Below are 20978 nucleotides of genomic sequence, written 5' to 3' on the forward strand. Positions count from 1 at the left end.
TTTAGTTGCAATGAACAGGATTTTCAATAATCGACCCCAGGAAATTTCCCTGAATATTTTGGATAAAATCTTATTCAATTTAATTAAAAAGCACACTCCGTTCAACAATATCAAATTTCCTGGAAACGTGAAAATTGTTAAACGGAATTGATAAAAAGCAAAATTATTCTGTAAGGTGGTATTCAGAAGGCTTTATATAATGGACGAGTTACACAAAGGGTTGGTGCGCGGGCGACGGAGGGTATCGTCCTCTTGAGGCTGTGGAGGGTTTGGGGTGGGGGACAAGGGGGGTGACAACCGACTCGCCGTCCGCTGGCCAGCGACACTCGCGCGCCGACGCCCGCAACTAAAGCACGTTCTTCCGACCGACGCCCGTGTCCGGTGTCGTATTACCGCTCTAAATATATCCCGCGAGCGCGATCGCCTATTTGGAGACGGTGTTGCGGCGTGTTTTGTACCAGTGATTGACAGTGCCGAGTGAAGAATCTAGCTTAATTGACGAACTCGACCGTCGACGTGAGTATCATCGCGATTTTCTCTAGGGCAAGAAGACGTCCGCGAATATTGTGTTACAGCATAGAGAGTTTTAAAATAAACAGCTGTTCCCGGAATCTATGGCGATGGTAACGTGCTAAATCGGGATTACGCTTCGGCCTTTAATGTTAAGAAATCAGAGATACTCAAAATATTCTCTGATTATGTAAACATTTGCAAAATCGTTGCCGAAAGGTAGCACATATTTTATTAAAAATATTTTCTTATAAATCTATAACAGATGTTACAGTCGCTTAAATTATTAACAATATATATTTACGTAATATCGGAGTATCAAAATAGACATCTACTAAAATATATACAGAAAGATAGCGTCTTGCATGAATATTAATCCTAATAAGCACAACAATAGTTAATCTAAATGTTTATATAAGGAAACTTGGGCGAGTTTTGAGATCTGGAACATTGCATAAGGAATTGTTTTGGTCCTTTGTATTGGATTTGTTGTCCGGTGAGGTTTACTGATTCAAGATATAATTTTGAATTCGCAACATGGCAGTTATGTATAAATTATAATCACAAATGCTATCATAAAATAAATTAACTGGGTCAGCGAAATGTAATCAAAATATATTTAAACCGTTTACAGCATATTGGGTATTGATTCGTTCTACTCGTTACATTTAAAACATTTTAAAAGGACGGTAAATGTTAAATGTTGGTACTGATGTAATAATTTCATTCTAAATTAATTAATTAATAATATATATATTTTTTTTCGTAACTTACGAAGCTCATTTACTTTCCTTTATAATGTCTACATTATGTATGATTTAAGAATGTAGAATTGAAAAATGAGATTACAGTACTTTTTTTTTTAATTTTGTGCTACACTAAAAAGCAATTAATTATTGCAATTCCTAGACAACTTCATTTATTCGGCATATCCTAATCTGTGGTCATACTTTTTCTATTTTTTATTTATTCATTTAGAAATGTATATTGGCTTTTGACACACGATTCACGAATTGGTAAATTCAATCTCAAGTGATGTTGTCATTATTGAGAGCTATTATCAAAAAACTATATATAAAGTCTGCGAGATTTCATGGTAGTTTGAATATGCCCTCCAGTTACGATTTGTGATATCCCAGCATTGGTGGAGCTGGCGCGATGAATCGGGCCGGGTACTGATAGCGGTCCGGTTAGACGAGTCCCAAGCCGGAGTGCAACGTCCCAAACAGAAGGGAATTTTAAAACGTTCATACTCTCAGACCCTGTGATCTTGTAACGCATTTCATCTTTACACTTTTCCCTTAATATAGAATAGTTTAGTCATTTTTAATTCACTTAAATCGTTACATCTATATAACGCATACTTAGATTTAAAACGACTGTTTTTTTATATTAAAATGGATTTGATGGAAAGAAATAACTTCAACATTAAGTCTTCTCTTTAAAATATATACGACCGGTTCATATAACGTGTAGGTACATACCATGTATTGTCACATAGATTTTTTTATCTTAATTGAAATGGTAATTAACTGACAGATAGAGTAACTTCTTATTGCGTCGTTGGATTTTGCTATTTGATTATATATGATAGGATAATATTTATACAAGATTGGATTCATTATATTATATGCTACGAGGTAAATCATAAAGGTAGTTTCGTTAAATTTCTCTTAATTATAGAAACATTTTGGTCTAAGTGTAATGTTATATTTTACGACAATTAATAAATACTATTAACCTAGTTACAAAATGAATTTATTTCGTTAACCTTGCATTTTCCTTATTTATAGATAAACTAGCAATGCTGTATAGTTTATACTAATTATTCACAGCGTGCAAAGAATTTTTTATCTGTCGTAAAGTACCATTGCATCGCTGCTGTCATATTTACGATTACTGTAACAATACAAAGCTGTTACGTTTTTTATCCACTTGAAATTACGACTCAATTCCTACTAACATTTATGTTCTTAAACGCCATTTAATTATCCCCGGAACACCATCAACTATAAATAATTTTTACGGTAATTATTACGTATGTATATTTAATATCCGCGTCATAAATAATGCTCGGTTGCAGTAAGATGTGATCTTGAAATGTTATGTTCTTATATTTTTCGAAATTTTACTCAATACATTTGCATTTATTTTTTTTAATAAAACAGGATAAACTAATAAAGTTTTTAAATATTCAAAGTAATTCATACAAACCTTTCATTTTTTTAATATTTCTATTTTTGTCCATAGCTTTCCTAAAATATTTAATAACATTTTCCTTTATTTCTTCTCGCAAATGGATGATTTCAAAAAATCGACGTTATATGTATATAAATGTTAATTGAAATTATAGAAAAGTCTTTTTAGACATATTGCTGTAGTCTACTTGTTTACGATGTTTTTAATGGATTAATTTAATGGATTTCTAATCACTATTTTGTAACCCACATATTATGTAGATCTGGTAATTAATAAATTGTTTGTCATTAGTTAACTATAATCGAACTGTTAATATTATTGCTAGATAAGACAGCATTACCTATCCGTTGATGTACGCGTGACTCATCTCCATATTTATTTTATTTATGTATTGGTTAATATCAGTCGAAACGTGTCTAATGTTTGAGGAAGCGATGTGTGCTAGAAAAATTCTAAGAATTTATATCTAGTTCTGTGAGACCTTTTAATTTGTTATTTCGATAACAATTCGTTATTCAGAAGGTCTTTTTGAATTCCTTATTTTTTTTACGGCCAGCTTCACCCGTAAGATACATATGTATAAAAGCTTTTTCGTTTCTACTTATTTCTTTTTAGTGGCCAGTTAGACCCATAAGATTCATGTGCAAACTTTTTCTTTTTTACCTATTTCTTTTTAGTGGCCAGTTGGACCCGTAAGATACATATAAAAACTTTTTGTTCCTATAAAACTTATTCGGTGAGTCAGTGAGTGAGGTCGCCTCCTATAGTCAGGGTGAGGATTACTCATAACTGTATCGCATCCCATGCTTTTTGTTCCCTTTGTTTGCATTACACGCTGTTCCATAAGGAATTATAAATTATGTTAGTTTTTCATTGTTATTATAATTCAATGCTGGCTGGAGGTCCACCTATATAAATCTATAACTCACTTATGTATAAAAGAAATTTAACTTACATAGTGATTCGATTAATAATGTCGATTTTTGTATTCTTCTCTTCAAATAGAATATAGTGAAATATTTTTGTTTGCAATGAACTTAGGTTCTCGGCATTAAAGTGAATAGGTAATGATTTGAGCGTGCCATTCATAAAGATGCCAATATGGCACCGGGATCAATCGGGCACATCCGTTTTGCTCATTCTCAGGTCGTAAGCCAAGTCCTCGTCTGGAACAATGTATTATATTATACATAAAGTAAGCATTGTTCCAACCGTCAGTTCATCTTTAAGGTAATCGGACTCCGAGGCATTCAGTTTGATCATAGATATTGATTGCTGTTATTGTTTACATTTACATAATGCCTATAAATCTTATTCTTAACATAAAATTAGGATATATGTTTAGAAAATTTTGTTTTATTATTTTTGCTTGGATTTGCCTTCCATAAAAACTGGACTAGACTTCAGGGTCAGTTACGATGATAATTGAACAATGTCAATTAAAGTTCAAACGATGACACTCGCACAATTTACATACATTATATATATAAGTAATGAGATCTAAGAGTTGCGAGTACCTCCTATACATTGAAATGAAACTAATATTTTTCGGATTACTACGCGTATATCATTATTTTAAAAACTACATACTCCCGACGTTTTGGCTACTTTTCAGCAAGCGTGATCATCTGCCTGTGGCAGACGAGATGATGAGATCAGGTCTTGTAGTTTTTAAAATAATAAAATACTTGTAGTAATCCTAAAAATATTAGTTACATTATATATGTAGTTATATTTACATACAGCTATTTATATCTACGTTATATAACCGCCGGGCCATGACAACATTAGAAAATTCAAAATTATCACAGCAATCATAAGATTTGGAAGTCCGCCAGATTTTTCCTTAAAATATTTACATAATTATTTTCTTGCACTCGTCACTATTTTTCGGTCAGCCTACGTTAATGTCAAAAATCGAATAAAAAGAGTTATTTTTACTTTAATGCATATTGGAGTTCACAAAAAACTTTTGTTAGGATCTTTTGAAGTACGTTTTTGGTATATATAAATTAATATATTGTATGTGTTTGCTATAAATTTATTCATTATATTTTATCTCGGGATGTAATTTTATCTGCGGCCTACGGGAGAATAGGGGCGATAGTAATTTCAGTAGGCTTATCAATGAGGCGGCAAACTGAGGGGCATCGCTTACGTAGTATGGCTTTCCGCCAAGTGTTTCGCAACCTCCTATATATACAAGCCAAGGTTTCATTGCATTTTGGGGGTTATTGACATTAACTGTGTTATATAATTTTTTTTATTTAATAATAAGTTGTAATACTGATGTTCGCGAAAGTAGCAATACCGCGGCGTGGTGATTCGCATGAAGTGCCAAGTTTACGCTACCGCCCACGGCGACAGGAATAATATGATAGCATGTCTGCTGAGAAAAATATTGAATCATATACTTACATTTCAGGAAGAATTTTTGATCATTCAATACCGTTACTTCGTTACGGTTAAAAATAAAAATAATATTGCACTTTACGTATGTGCTAGTACCTACTCAAGATTTAATTTTGAAATTATCACGTATTAATATTCTTGGAAACCAATGAGCGGATCTTTCATTTCTAAAGTATAAAATATAAATGTTATTAAATTATTCTGTTTCTATCTCTTTTAGTTAGTGACGTTTCCTTATAGTATTCGCCAATGTCTATAAAATTATTAATACCAAATATTAAGCCCAGGAACCGTTCAACAAAATCAAGTTACTTGACCTATACGTCAATATTTGCGAATCGATCTCGCAAAACGTCAAGTCATAAGCTGATAAGACGGCATAAAATCTAAAATTATTTGCAAAGCATATTTATGGAGGTAAAGATATATTTTCCATTTTACGTGAATAATTTAATGGGCTTCGAATATTCTATTTAGTTTGTTCTGTGGATATTCTTAGACATATGTTATGTATTTAAAACATCTATATACCCGTAAGTGTTTATACAATTACCCATGTTTGTACGATCGATTGAACCAACGCGTACTTGCATATTTATTATAAGATAACAGTCTGATAAGGTCCCGTGCGGTATTTCAGTTAAACATTTTAGGCGTAAAGCTCACAGCAAAAATGATATCATTTGGCCAGTCTACTTTTCAGACTAGGTTATACACAAACATGACGCAAATAAAAAATTGGGTTATGATAAAATATTTATTTGTTAATGCTTTCAGTCCTGATGATTTTTTTTTAGTTTTTTGTGATTCGAGTTGTAATTATCAGCCAGTTTATAATATATATAAAAATACAAATTCTAATAATAAACATCCAAGGAGGTTTTAATGTTATGCAAATCTTTCATTTATTACACAGATTTAAAATAACAACTACTTAGATGAATGATAATTTTAGATTTACATATATTCAGTGTAGTTTCTCATTCTCATTAATATTATTATAAAACTATATGTTTGCAGTGGACCGCACATAAATTAAATGCAAAATTATTACAACATTATATATTTCAGCGTCGTAATATCCATCTGTTTATACCATCCTCATATCATATTACACATTGGAAACAAATAAGTATACATTATAGTCTAGTTGGAGGCGATGCTAATAGATAAGGTCGAGCAGATGTTATAAACATAAACGAAAGAAAATTTTCCTACTGATATTCAGAGCAGATATAAAACATATTGTATCGGCGCCGTCAGTATTCATTTTATTTAGCCGAATGCAACCGACGCCAACGCTTGCGACACCGGCCGGACTCGGGCATGCGATATGCGTTTGTCGTACGCAATCGAAGAGCCGAATTGTCCGCCAGTGAAAGCCTCGCCCGTGCTGCCTCATTAAAATCAAAAGTTTGCAGCATTCGAGCAGCCCGACCTCTGAAGGCCGCAGCTGTGTCAACAGTTTTACAAACGTCTCGTAATTACAATAGTGACAATGACATCACCGCATCGAGTTCTTAAAAAAATACGACTGAATACAGGAAATATGTGAGATGTAGGCTTTAGCCGCCTGTCAACTGAGCATAACGGTGTTCTGTTTATTTTGTGTAAGGAACATCCCACGCACGCCGACCGCTCCGTGTACCCACAATACACAGGTGTGAATATTTAGTTTAACACCTACTCGTTAAAATATAATTCACTTCGGTTAAATCTGTTACTGCCTACTTGGTCAGTGGTTGCCAAAAATTCTATTTTAATACGAACACTCTCCCGACATTAACTTTGAGCTGTACTGCCAATGCCACAATACGTTCGCATCGATAAAACATTTAAATTTATGTAAAACGAATTTGTCAAAGTGTGTTGTAAAATCGCTTGTTCTCAACGATTTTTTTGCGAACAATTCTTCTAAATAATGTTGGGGACACGGGTCATTCAAGTTATATATTATATTATAGGACTTTAACGGTATTAAAATTTTTCTTGCAAAATATCTCAAACGAGGAACCATATTTAGAAAGATAAAAAGCAAAATAGACACGTTATAAATTAATGTTATCGAACTGCGCGGCTGAATGACATATGCAATACAGTTGCATTCTTTACTTGCAGTTTGATAAGAATAAATTTATGGCCTATAAAATAATGAACTCCCTATTCTGCATAAAAAAATATGAATTTAATTATGGTACGTGCATAAAATTGAAATAATTTTAAATTACGAGTCCTACAACTGCGCTGGCGCCAACTGAACAATGAGAATAGTCATTTGACACGCCCTCTCGTGATTACATTAGAAACTATCAATTGATTGTATTAATTTAAAACAAAGATTTAACATTAATTTGTGACTTTTTGTACTGATATTTGCATGTTTTTTAATTTTTCTTACATCTATGAAATGCATATGGCAACAAGTGAATAATAACGCGAATCATCGTCCTTTTCAAATGTTATTTGTTTAGGAACAGCAATAAAAACGATACGTACTTTTTAACTGGCAGTGGTCATTGAACTCATTGGAAATTATCTGTGGCGTATGAAAAAATTACCTATTGTCGAGAGTTAAGACCAGTTTTAAATTATATGTGTGGGTGGTATTTGTACTAAAAACGAGTATTAAATTGAACTTATATGATATATTAGGCATAATATTAATTAAAATTATATGTATATAATTATTTGCACCAGAAAAAAAAGCTATTTAAAATACATACGTCGTAGACCGAAGTGACGAGGCATTACGCGATGGTCTCGGTTAGTCATATAAGTGACGTCATCACTCGGTACCAAGAGTCCGTTAATTCTCAAAAACCCGGGTCAATAAAGACGATGTTGACATCAATATTACTCAGAACGTTACGAGATGCGCAAGAAAAGTAAGGACGTCATCTATGTTGAGATATTTTAATACTATTTATTACACACGAAGGACGACGCAGCAAAGTCTACATATCTCAATTTTGTTTGGCATTCACCGAGGCCAGTATGACAATTTGTTTCAAGTTTAATGTTTGAAAGCAATGAAAAGGTACACATTCATCTGTCGCACAAGGCTGAAAAAATTGAACCGAACCTTCCGATTGTAAAACGAGTGACGTCACTAATTTAATAGATAATAAATTAATTCAGTTCTAAAACACGATACATATTTAATAAGTTTTATTGGCTTATGAATATTAAACAACAATAAAAATTAGTAATAATAATTCTAGAATAGTTTAATGCAATGTAATCTCAGGTTACGTTTGCTATGCAATTAAAGTTTATCTTACAATTCTTGACCATCGGTCTGTTATTTGAACTGTCCAGATCTTTATTTCTTAATAATTTTGATATAGTTAGCACTTTTTGTTTAAAGGAAAAAATAGCAGAAATAATTCGATTTATTTGTTAAAATGCAGTCACAACACATACCTGAGACGGCATTCTAGAGATAAGAATGACACGCACGTAGATCTGAAAATGAAAATTCATTTTATTCTCAGTCCGTAAGAGATGACATTGCTTCTTGTTGTCATAACAAATTTAAGTCAATTGGTGGAATGGAAGGAAGCGCTTGTTAATTGTATGAATGTTATAAATCACGTTTTTAACCTTCGCTTATTAAAGTTTTAGAGTGAAATATAATATAAACGAATTAGAAGTAGTGGCATTCATGGAATAGAATAAGAGTCTTAATTTGATGGCTGAAGTATTTTATTGTGTTTGACGAGATTTGATTGATGGGGTTGGGTGAATTGTAGCACAAGGTCGACAGAACAAGATGTGTGATTGCACGCCTTAAAATCTGGACGAAGTAATTTCTTCAGCGTATTTTCTCACTCTTAAAAGCATACAGTTTGTTAGGTAAATATTTTTTATATAACACAATTTTTAATATTCACTTTTATCGAAACAAAGGTAAAATTGTAGCTAATGAGTGATTCATGGCACAAAAATGTCGGTCGGACGTTATGTTGAGAGGCGATAGGCTTGTTTTGGTGTAGTTTGTTATGAATAATATTAGTATACAAACTAAATACTACCTACTATGAGTACCTTTATGTTAAACTTTAATAGCCATAGCTATCGAGTTAACTAAAATTAATATACAAGAAAACATATCGTAGAGATATAAAGATGATTTGTGGTTATTGTTTATTCCCTGTAAGAATAAATGAAAGTTTTGCTTTTAGCCTCCTTTCACTAATGTCTGTTGATTTGCACACAGATCATCGTCGAGATAAAATAGATCGCAGTGTCCGAATAGTGCGGTCAGTGAAGCTTTGAGGAGAAAATAAATCTTCAATTAGGTCGATCAAATGCCACGCCCGAAGACCACTGCGATGTTTTTAATATATTAAATACTCGCCGTTTATTGGATCGACGTGATTTAGATCGCAAGCATATTAAACAAGTTATTAAATACGATTATTGTTTAATATCCGGAGCTTCCTATTCACCTATATTTTAATTTAATATAACGTTACGAGGAATAGCGACGTCATTGTATTGTTATGGAATTTGAAAAAAATATGATTCTATAAATAAAACTATTGAAAATATCTTTTTATTCTATATTTGGTGCCATTAAGCATGTCTTATCAATATTGCCAACTATTTATCATAATATTTTTTTTAAAAGTTAATCCCGGACCGTGTGTCCTCCATCCTACACGACAGTATCAGAATATACTGTGCACGTCTTTGCACGGATAAAGGCCATATTTTAAACAAATAACAACAATATAATTTTTCCTATATTCGCCATCAAAAGTACTGACTTTTTGCCTCATCCAATTCCGACTATATTTAAGTACTATGTGATAATACATATTTGTGATAGGTACATTTTCGAGATCTTGATCATGAAGTGTTTTATTGCATAGAGTAATGTTTTGATTATTTCCAGATGGCACAGTTGATAACTGTGCGACTGAACAAGTCCGATCAGCAGCCTCTTGGCTTCAGGCTGCAGGGCGGCAAGGATTTCGGCACTCCGCTGGTTGTACAGAAGGTAAACCTTCTTTGTTTATATTATCTTCTTCTTCAACTTGATACGTTACTTTATTAAACCTGGGAATTCGAACTTTCGTATGAATTTAAAACGTGAACGTGTAACAAACTGAGTAACATAATGATAGACGTGTTCGAGATTATACGTACATACTTCCTATTAAAACTGAATTTTATATGTTTGATTATTTTTTTGTCCTACGAGTTTTACTATTGAATGAAAGAACATTCTGGAACACAACGGATAACATCGTAATAAACCTTTTTTCACTTTTTTAACCTGGTCGCATGCTTGTACATTATATTCTGCCTTAAAGGTTACATATAATTTAAAAGCTTAAACCACAGCTATTATAAATAAATCTAATTAGAATAGAACCGAACAGGAAACCAGTGTTTATTAAGCCGTCTCTTAACGGCAGTCGGGCGAAGAACGGCGCGAGCTACAAAAAGTGAACACCATATTAAACATTGCTAATGAGAATTGAATAAAAAAATCTCTGCTTCTTAAACATTACGTCCTATCGCTTCCAGCCGATCATTTTCTATATCTTCACAATTAGTGTGCGACGTATGTTATGTAATATATCTTTATATATTTAGAGAGGATTTCTTTAGGAAAGGATCTTTAAGAGTTTTGAATGATATATGTTTATTTGATGGTAAAAGTAAATTAAAGATTTATTTTTTGTTTTTTTGTCACCTTGTAATATATCTAATATGTCAAGTTCTATCAATTTCCGAGTGTTCCAACGGGTGATTAGTTATCTGAAGGAGCTTTTACCTCTCATTAACAGTTAGATGGCCTCGTTTAAGTAGTTTCGACACTCGTCATTATTTTTAAGGTCTGTTCATGGAATAATGTTGACTTGTGATATCAGACTTCCGAGAAACACGTTCTGTATACACAAAAACAGACACACATATATAAATATATATATATATTATAGGAAGAATCATCAAACAGCATATATCAATATATCAGCATATCATCAAACGTTTGAAAACATTTTATTTACCGTAATGTTTGATAACAATGTTATGAGTTTTAACTTCCGTGTCTCGGAAACCATTGTCTGGTAAATACATTACTTATTTCCTTTAAGTACATATTCTTGTAAGTAACTCGGAAGTTACCCGCAACCTTAAAGATCGCGTATTGACCTCAGCGCTGTTACTCATCTACAGCTCAACATCAATTTTTAAGAGGATTTTAAGTTTATATATTATTGCATTAATCTTACTTCTTTTATAAACAACACAATTGGCGTATTATTAATTCAATTTAATAGAAATAACCACAGTAATTAGATTCAATCACGAGATACAAACTACTTAGGAACATCATTACGAGAATCATTCTTATTAAACATTGCTTTTAGAACAGATATTATATTAAGTAATAGATTTTAATTTTAACAAAAATTCCGGAAAGAACTTTCGCATATGACGATAAACATGACGTCTAAATTCAAGACGTTGAAGTTAAAGTCAAACAATTTTTAAGATATTTATCATGAATACATATATGTATATTAAATAATTTTAGAAGGATTTTTTCTTTAAATAAGTACCGTTTCAATATCTATACAATAAAATAAATGTAATAGAATCTATTACGAACAAAGTACATTATCTGGTCATAAAATTAATTGACCAAAAGAACAATTACCTTTCGTGACGTGATTATTCAAACGTCAAAGCCTAATGATGCTGGTTTGAAATGTGCTTTTGCTTAACTCACTGATTTATGTCACTGTCAACAATAATATTAATATGGTATTATTGAGTTTAAATATATTGACATACATATATGTACTGGCAACTTTTTTAATTTATTTCTTTAGCAATTGCTTTTTCCTTAAGAAAGAGGTTATAGTCATTATGACTTTTTTTTTTATTTGACATAACTTCATCATGAAATGTTTTGGAACACGATTTTCGCATTAGTTTGAGCTTTAGGATTGATTCGGTCCTAAATAAATTTGTTAATGAAGAAAAAGATCTTCCCAACATTGCCAACGTTATACCTGCTTCATACGATTTTTTTTTTTACAAATTTAACATATCTAAATTATTGCGTAAATAATTGATTCCTTTTATCCCATTGTGTATAATGTTTTTTTTTATCTTAGACTCGCTTTTTATACATAGTTAAAAATCATAATTGTATTAGTTAAATACGACGCGTAATGAATTATTTAATTCGACATGACTGTGTCATAGAGATCAATGACCTTTTAATTCCCGGATCTCTATGATGTGTCTAATCATAGTGAAATGCTTTATTTATGAAATTGTATGACATGTTTGCTCTGTTTAATGACAGGAATTTTGATAAAAAAATATTTTGACATATGAAAACTGCGTTCAGAAATGTGATATTTAAATCAATTTTTATATAATTCTATAAGTCATGATATTTCTTTTAACTTTTATCCTTACTAATGGTCTCATCTTTATCTGTACATGATTAAAAAGTAAATTATATAATATAATTTGATATCTTAAAGGATATATAAGCGTCTAATAATCTTAAAATAACCGATCCCTTATAAGAAGTTCCTATTTACATTGGAATCAAATATGGAGAAATGTGATACGCCAAATGATATGAATTCAATCACGTTTGTTTGGTAATGAAAAATGCTTACTGGAAGTAGCGATGAAACAGTACATCAAGTCTAATCTATAAGAAAGGGGTGGCTTCAGTCTAGACGTAGTTAAGGTATCGATTTGAAATACCTAACTACTGCGAAATCGATTAGAACGAGTTCGTATCAGCAATGAATACGGTTACTTTTTTTGTAGACAAAACGTTTAAACGCTCAATGTTAACTGTTAAGGTATATTATTAGGACTGATGGCATTAAGAGAGTAGTTATTTATTTTAACGAAATATTTTATTTGAGAACTAGCTTCTTAGAGTCTAAAACTTTTATTAAATAAATTTAACAAAAAGAAATTTCACAGTCAATTTAAAATTTATTTAAGAAAAAAAAAATTTATCTTCAAAGTCCTCGTGAAGTCTTAACGTGTTTTAAAATCTTAACATAATTTCAAGCTCAAATAAGTATTGCATACATTAAAACGTGTTGATTTCATTGCTTCTTTTTACCAAGTTATTCCAAAGAGAGTAACAACAAAGGTTATCTTTTGAGCGTTAAAGGCTTGAAGGCTTGCGCAAATTAAATTGATTTCAAAGAGTCCATATACACAAGCGCAGTCATAGTCAGATTCACTCTTATTGCTCGGCTGGACAGTTCGGTTGCGCAACTGGACGGCTTTGTACCGACTCCAAACACAATCTGAGTCACGTACTAGCAGGGATTTGTTTTGAAATTAGAACGCCGCGCCACGGCGATAACGTACTTCGGATAATCGCCATTGGTATTTTCCAATTATCTAGCCATGTAAATAACAATGTCTGGGATAAATATAACGGTTATAACACAGCAACCTAAAGGAATAAGTAAAAAGTTTTGCTATTATGTGTAAATCGAAAATGCTAATTATCCGCCGTCGATGTCAATTGCCAGCACAATCATTGTGCTGTTTCATGATAACATTTTATTTCTTTTCATTGCTATTTTCCATTGTTTTATAGATTGCAATTTATTCTTTACGGATTATTTTTATTCTCTTACTTCCCTCGTTTGCGCGATTAATTAATGTACCTTATTAAAAGTAATCTAGAAAGAGCTATTGTGATACGAAACCTGTCTGATAGAATGTTTAAAAGGACACTTTATATGTGAATTAGATTCATCTCGCTGATCTTAAATGCATAATATTCTCACAATACGTTAGAGAGCGTTCACATACGTCTGACGTCATTTGAAAAAGGTACAAAATAAATAAAAATATGAATATGGCGTGACCTCGAGCCGTCGGGACTGCATTAATCTCTGGTTCTTATATTTCTGCTGCCGTATATGGCATGCGCGTGCGCCAACAACTTTAAGGGCATTGCCATAGACTATAACAGATGTTGTATATTTTTATTTTAAAGAAATCAAGAAGGTCTTCAACAAAATCGGATTTAATGAAAATAATTTCTGTTTACTTTTGTTCATGAATATTATTCCGATAATATATAATAAAAATACTAACAATTAGATCTTTTTACGAGAATGCGGATACCAGACTCACATGTTTATAACTTTATCGTGACATTTAATTAGTTTTGTCAAGAAATTAATTATATGATCTCCGTTATCATATAAATAATACTAATTAAATCATCGCTGATAATTAATTGATAAGATTATGGTGCGAGCTGAGGTCAATGGCGAACATTGTCGAAGGAATTCCTCGGACAGCTGTTTGGAACTCAAATTCCTGACAAGTGACTGATAGGAAGGGGACACGTTATATAAACATGGTCATGATCGCTCGAGCCTTAGTCTCGCTGCACAAAGTGATAAGTGTCCTATTATAATTGATTTTCAATATTATTGATTAATATATTTATATGACACGAGCTAATAAACGTGCAGCGATTATCACATCACTACATTTATATAAATAGTAATCGCTTCAGTAAATTATTTATCTCGGTTTTTAATACAGTATATGAATTATATATAAGTGTATGACATTGAAAATGTTCAGCTATTTTAAGTGCAGTTATTGTGTGCGGTTTTCATTGGTTAAGGTGAGGAAAATAAAATTTTCTATTAGACTTCACAAAAAAATGTGAATAACAGACAAAAATGGCATAATTTTTTTTTGGTTGTTTACATGTCGGTCTTATGAAAACAGATATTTTGTAATCAGAAATCGAAACTTTTTATTTATTTACGTGTATAAAGTATTATGTCGGACTTATGTTAACTGCCATTATACTTACAATATGTGAATCATTAGGGACCGTACAGATTAAATAGGTTATATATGAAATATTGACAGCCGTTTGAATCATAAATATTTTATTGCAAGTGAAAGCGAAAAACGGCAAGTTTTAAAGCAGTTTACATGTTATTATACCGAGCGTCGAAGGCGAGTTTTTATCATACATGATCTGTGGGCCGGTTGAGGGCAGTCGCTGATCTGACGGTGACGTCATAGTTTCCTTCCGCCCCCCCACCCTTGCATTCCTTAACCAACGTCCAGGAATCTGGATCGAACTAAGTAAAACTATTTATAATTCACAACAGGAAAATGATAATATTAGATAACTCTATTGATGAAGTAAAATCAAAATAGGTACATACTTATGTTTAGTAGCTTAGTTTATTAATTTAAACCAATAGAATTCGTTTTAGGTTCTTTAACGCTTTAAAAATAAACCTGCGGTGGATACTCATTGCGTAATCGGATTTGTCATAACAAGGAAAATATTGTTATTTCTAAAAACATCGCATTCATCATTATTTCCAGGTATTAGCTTGTTATGTTTATAAATACATTGAGGTTTTATTTCTGAGTACTTTACGTAAAACATACATTAAATAAGGCCCTATGAATATTTTCATTCTATACGTTTCATGCGCCGGCCAAGCGGGACCATTAATTTTTCTCACAAGCTCTCATTGTTCTCCGCTCCCCAAGAAATCGAGACGTCTGGCGGACTTTTTCTAAGCTCTCATTATAAAGTTCACACTACACGAACAGTGTGTTCATGAATATAAATTTACATAGTCTATCGAAAACACACGGGAAACGCTCATTGATTTCTTTGTATTCGTTACTTCTACTATTTATACAAATATAAATTGTTAGAAAATTAAATTAAATAATTTTTTTGTTGTAATAGTTCAATATAAATTTGTTTTACATATTCCAGGTGAACGGTGGGAGTGCGGCTGAGCGGGCGGGTTTGCAGGCTGGGGATGCGCTCATTCGAGTCAACAATACTGACGTGTACTCCCTGAGACATCAAGAGGCACAGGACGCTATACGCGCTGCTGGCGGGAATCTGGAACTGACTGTGCAAAGGTAACCTGTCCCAATAACACTATCTAACCATAAACTAACACACTTCACACTAACACTCCACAACGACAATAATATCACTAGTATTTTATAAGACTAACTTGGTCCATTGTCGGAACTTATAGTCCAATTAAGGCATAATGTTAAAAATTCTATGCATCCTAGGAACCATGTCTTATTTAGATATATAGAATATAGTATAAAATCTCATAAAATACCGTTCAATAAATCTTGCATAGAAATGTTACAAACACCCATACATTAATCTGGAATTTTTGTATAGCATTAATTTGCTTTTTATATCACGACTTTCGATCATTTCGTCAACTGAATGAGGTACCGCGAATTAAATATAAAAAAAAAATACTAAAGTTTAAGCAATAAAAAACCAGTAAGTTACGAAAGTATTTAAAATTTCGTAAGCAAAAAGAATATACAAAACTGAAAACAGGAGCATAATTTGCGGGGCTTCCATTAGTGGTGTAGCTGGTTGCACCTGGCCTCCGTATAAGTAGCATTCAAGTGACGTAATTAGCTTACACCCATCTTGAATGTCATACGGTTATTTAATGACATGAACTAGCCGCCACACGCGAGGAATCCAACCGCTTTTTACTGACTATTCAGTTTTTATGACCGTCTCAAAAGATAAGCTGGTAGTTTCTGAAATATTTGTAGCACGCGCCAATATTAACAGGTTTAATACCAAGGTGCATTACATGGGCATGTGTATTATCATGAATGAGTCACTTAGCAAATGTCATTTGTCTCATTTCATACCAACTGTTGTTATAAATTGGTTTCTCCGTCAGAATCGATTAATAAACATTTTAAATCTCCGATAAATGGAGGACTATAGAGGTGTAATAAATGTGATACAGCGATCCTACTCACTGAATGTTTTATACATGCTTGGATTAGATCTTACGTCAATGTAAGATCAGATCAAGATAAAATAAAATTGACGATCAAGATTCTTGCTATTTTTTATATTCCAACATTAATAACACTCAAAAGTAATTATTATATTCTAAATAGCAGCAAAAAAGAATACATAATTGCTTTTAATATTCTGCCAAATGAGTTACGTCATCGTGGTGAATATGTCGTATTCGATTCGTTCTTCCAGAGGTGGTGGTACGTGGCGTCCTACCGTCACTCCTACTGGAAGCCTCCCTCGCCCGGGATCTCGTCCACTGGGTGCCGCCCCCTCTCCAGTCACCAGCACCTCTCTGAAGGCGACCCCTCAACCTTCGAGGGCCTTCGGTTCTGGTCACAACAACGTCGCCAAGCCGTTTGGATATGTAAGCAATTTTATACTGACCCATAAACGAAGAGACGATGTATTTATTATAATACAATGACTACATGACTTTGATGAATTTTTAATCATACACTGCTCTAGTTGTATTGCATTTGGTATATTTGTTCATGGAAAAAAATATTTTGTCCTTGTCTTCTATTTTGGAAGTGACCTCATTTCAGATCACAAAAATCCTCGCTGACTCCATATATAGTTAAAAATTTATTTATACGTAGAGAAAACATTAAGTAGCGAGTCAAATGTCATCTACCAAATTTTTTACGCGTTTTCAGATGAATGGCAACGATTCAGTGAAGAGCATTGTCAACAAACAGTACAACACACCTGTTAGTATGTACAGCGACAAAACTATCGCCGAGACACTCTCCGCCCAGACCGAGGTTCTTGCGGGCGGTGTTTTGGGGTAGGATATTTGTTTGCCAAGTATTTTGTATGAAATATAACTATATATTGATTAAATATAAACCTTTCACGCAGAGTGAACTTCAAGAAGAACGAAAAAACTTACGACGCTGAAAAAAGTGCTGTGTTCAAGGTGTTGCAAGAGGCTGAAAACGATCCTGAGCCAGGTATGAGGGTAACGATTAAAGTCAACACTGAATCTCTCTTATATATAGAATATTATAACGCAACGTCAGTTGAAACAGGCGCTGTCACTTATTACACATCAATTATTTTAAAATTTCTTTCATAGCTTTATATTAACAGCATATATTTAACTTTATTCATAAACATATTGTTAATGCTGAATAAAACCATTTTCCAAAATTATAACGAATACAACCATAGTATCTGAGGCGAGCCCGGGGGCGACGACCCCTGTGAGTGGTCTCCGTCACGTGTCCGCGCCCGTGGCCCGCGACACGCCCGTCAACACCGGGGCCTGCCCACGGGACAGAACATCTGTGAGGACTGCGAGCGACTTATCACGTGAGTCGGACGCTTAACGCCCGACACGGTCGCAAAACGTACATTTTGGCAAATTATCGGTCTCTTTATAATGTGATTGATGTCAGTTGGTAACAGCGGATACAACCTCGTTGAGTCCCAGTCATCGGTTCTTCAGTGTCGGTTCATCAGGAAAGAAATATTTCAGCGACAAGTTTTTTGTATAGTGTGTATTTAGAATATGTTAGGTCCTGGCGGCGATGAGTTCTGTCACCGTGATAAGTAATAACGGTATTGAGGTCAGCAGAGGCGCCTCGGTTCCTGCCGTCTTCGAGGCTGGCTCACTTGGCGCCCGAGGCCCCCCACCGGCCCAGCATCCCACTGGGCTGTTCTCGGGTGTTGTCGGACGGCCGCGTGGCGCTGGGCCCCCCCCAGCCGCCCCACGGTCCCCTCAACGCCCCCACCGAGGCCCCGCACTGCTCCGAATGTAACGGCCACATCGTGTAAGGCCCGATGCCTGACGTGTTTGCGACCGTGTCGATTTTTGCACTGTATGTAGTGTAGTTACTATGTATTGCATTTCTTTGTACCTATGAAAATAATCATCAGATGTCCGTATCTTAACAGTCGTGTAGGCTCAGTTCACGTCATACATTAATAAATTCATTCAGTATCTTATTATCGCTTGTAATATACGGAAAACTGAGTTCACTCAGCATGAATGCACTGTCTCTGATTGCACCGTAGAGGAATATTGACGGATCACGAGTTGTTATAGGTAAGCACGTTCTGTGTAACAAGCCTGATGTATCTGGTATCGTTGTGTTAACTTAAATTCTAATGAGCCGACGGCTGTACAGCAAACTAACATTTATTATCATACCAGGGGTGTGTTCGTCCGTATCAAGGACAAGAATTTGCACGTGGAGTGCTTTAAGTGCGCCACGTGCGGTTCCTCGCTGAAGAACCAGGGTTACTACAACCTGAACGGGAAGCTGTACTGCGACATCCACGCCAAGCTGGTTGCGAGACAGAACCCGCCCGCACCGAACTTGGAACCCGTCACTGTAGCTCCGTTAGTACAACTTAACTATTTGTATCTTGTACGTAGTTTATACATATGAAAGTCAGGAAAATATTACGACTTTTCTATTGTTTCAGCGGTGGCCGCGTGCCGACGAACGCTTACTCGACTCCGCTGCCACCGCTGTCCACCAACAACTACACCAACGGATCATCATCGATGTTTAGCGTAAGTAATAAGATTTAAAACCTTTGTAATGCTTTCTCCGTCTTTATATCAGTCATATCAGAAACTATCCATCAGAACGATCCTTGTTGAAAATATTTTCTTGTCTCGTGAAATTCATTTTGAAATAAATTTTCAAGGTTACTTTACGAATTAATTTCATTTGTGGCTATAATTGAAAAAAATCCTAAAGTATGAACCAAAAAAGCAAAAGTAAATAGAGACATTTTTTTTGGAACTCAAAAGTTTAATATGATATAAATGGAAAATTTATATAACTCCCAATATGTTATTTATCTGTTAAGATATTTGATATACATCGTGGAATAACAGATTCCAGACAAACAACAACATAATGACAATCCCTAATAGTTTTTAATATGGTCACGGTTTGCACACTCCGCATTTTAACTACAATTATAGAGCGATGAATTCGTATAAAACTAAGTAATTCATCAGAAACAAAATTCTCCTTTTCCAAATATTGTATTATTCCATAGTCTCACATCGTCCACTTTGCCGATGAGTATGTAGTAATACTCATTACAAAAAAATACTAGATGATTCATATTGTACCTAATCAGAACAAAAACGATAACCAAGCCGGTTTGTATCCAACAGCCATCTAGTAATCTGTCTGGTCCGAAGCCGTTCGGTTCGTCCCTGGGCACGTATTCTCCGTCGTCGTTGTCTCCTCGCTCGGCGCCGCTCTCTCCCCGGACACCAAACTCTGCACCTGCAACTGCACCTGCACCGGCCCCTGCACCACAACACGCGTTCGCACCAAGTAAGAGAGTCACATTTGCCATCTAGTGGTAGCTAGAACTTACTTAAATCTATTTAAAAAATATTTTTTTGTATTCTTTGGAAATGTATATTTATGATTTGTTTATGTATTGGCAAAGTTATATAATGTACTTATGTATTACATTTGTTAGATTTTAAGCGTTGGCATCAGAAAATAGGAAACTGAGTTAGGGATGCATAAACATGTTCCCATAGCCTATAATGTACAATTACACGCGACCACCCTCCGTCCTTTATCTCATCTCAGGTTTCATTTTATTGTTCATCTAATTTTGGATGGAATTCACACAAACAAAAATATTTGGCATCATATCGACCGGTAGCCTAAATATAGTAAAGTTGGCAAGCAATCAATGACTCCGGAAATGTTAACTTTCTAGATCTCAGAGTTAGATATTCTTAGCTAGGTCTGCACTTTCTTAGTATCGATCACTCAAATAAGTCTAGTCTCGTGACAGTAGCTCCTCTGTCAACACTGGTTACAAGGTAATTGAATACTCTTACATAATTCTCTTTAACAATAGTCATGTTCAATCTATTATACTAGTAATTTATTTCATAATTGGTGTATTGGTTTTTTTTTATATACATATTTTTAATTGGAATATTTTATCGAAAATCCTGAATTATTAGCGTTTGTTAAAATTT

General features: G+C 33.8%; 2 protein-coding genes across 7 annotated transcripts in view; one reads left to right on the forward strand and one right to left on the reverse strand.

The window, feature by feature from the left end:
• LOC116765836 (calcium uptake protein 1 homolog, mitochondrial-like) overlaps positions 1-20978 on the reverse strand; it is a 183946-nt gene that overhangs the window by 102959 nt on the left and 60009 nt on the right. The window lies entirely within an intron of this gene.
• Positions 314-20978, forward strand: part of LOC116765537 (PDZ and LIM domain protein Zasp) — a 28844-nt gene continuing 8179 nt past the window's right edge. For 2 of the 6 annotated variants that reach the window (XM_032655029.2, XM_032655030.2), the window contains exons 1-10: positions 318-516; positions 10022-10126; positions 15914-16065; positions 17192-17366; positions 17659-17789; positions 17864-17955; positions 18582-18777; positions 19161-19349; positions 19436-19526; positions 20145-20310. In XM_032655029.2, the coding sequence (XP_032510920.2) occupies positions 10022-10126; positions 15914-16065; positions 17192-17366; positions 17659-17789; positions 17864-17955; positions 18582-18777; positions 19161-19349; positions 19436-19526; positions 20145-20310 (1297 nt within the window). In that variant the 5' untranslated portion in view covers positions 318-516. Of the gene's footprint in view, positions 517-10021; positions 10127-15913; positions 16066-17191; positions 17367-17658; positions 17790-17863; positions 17956-18581; positions 18778-19160; positions 19350-19435; positions 19527-20144; positions 20311-20978 lie in introns of all 6 variants that reach the window. The other 4 variants (XM_061522018.1, XM_032655026.2, XM_032655028.2 and 1 more) reach the window with 4 other exon arrangements.

Source organism: Danaus plexippus, chromosome 11, assembly GCF_018135715.1.
Source record: "Danaus plexippus chromosome 11, MEX_DaPlex, whole genome shotgun sequence".
Taxonomy (NCBI): Eukaryota; Metazoa; Arthropoda; class Insecta; order Lepidoptera; family Nymphalidae; genus Danaus; species Danaus plexippus.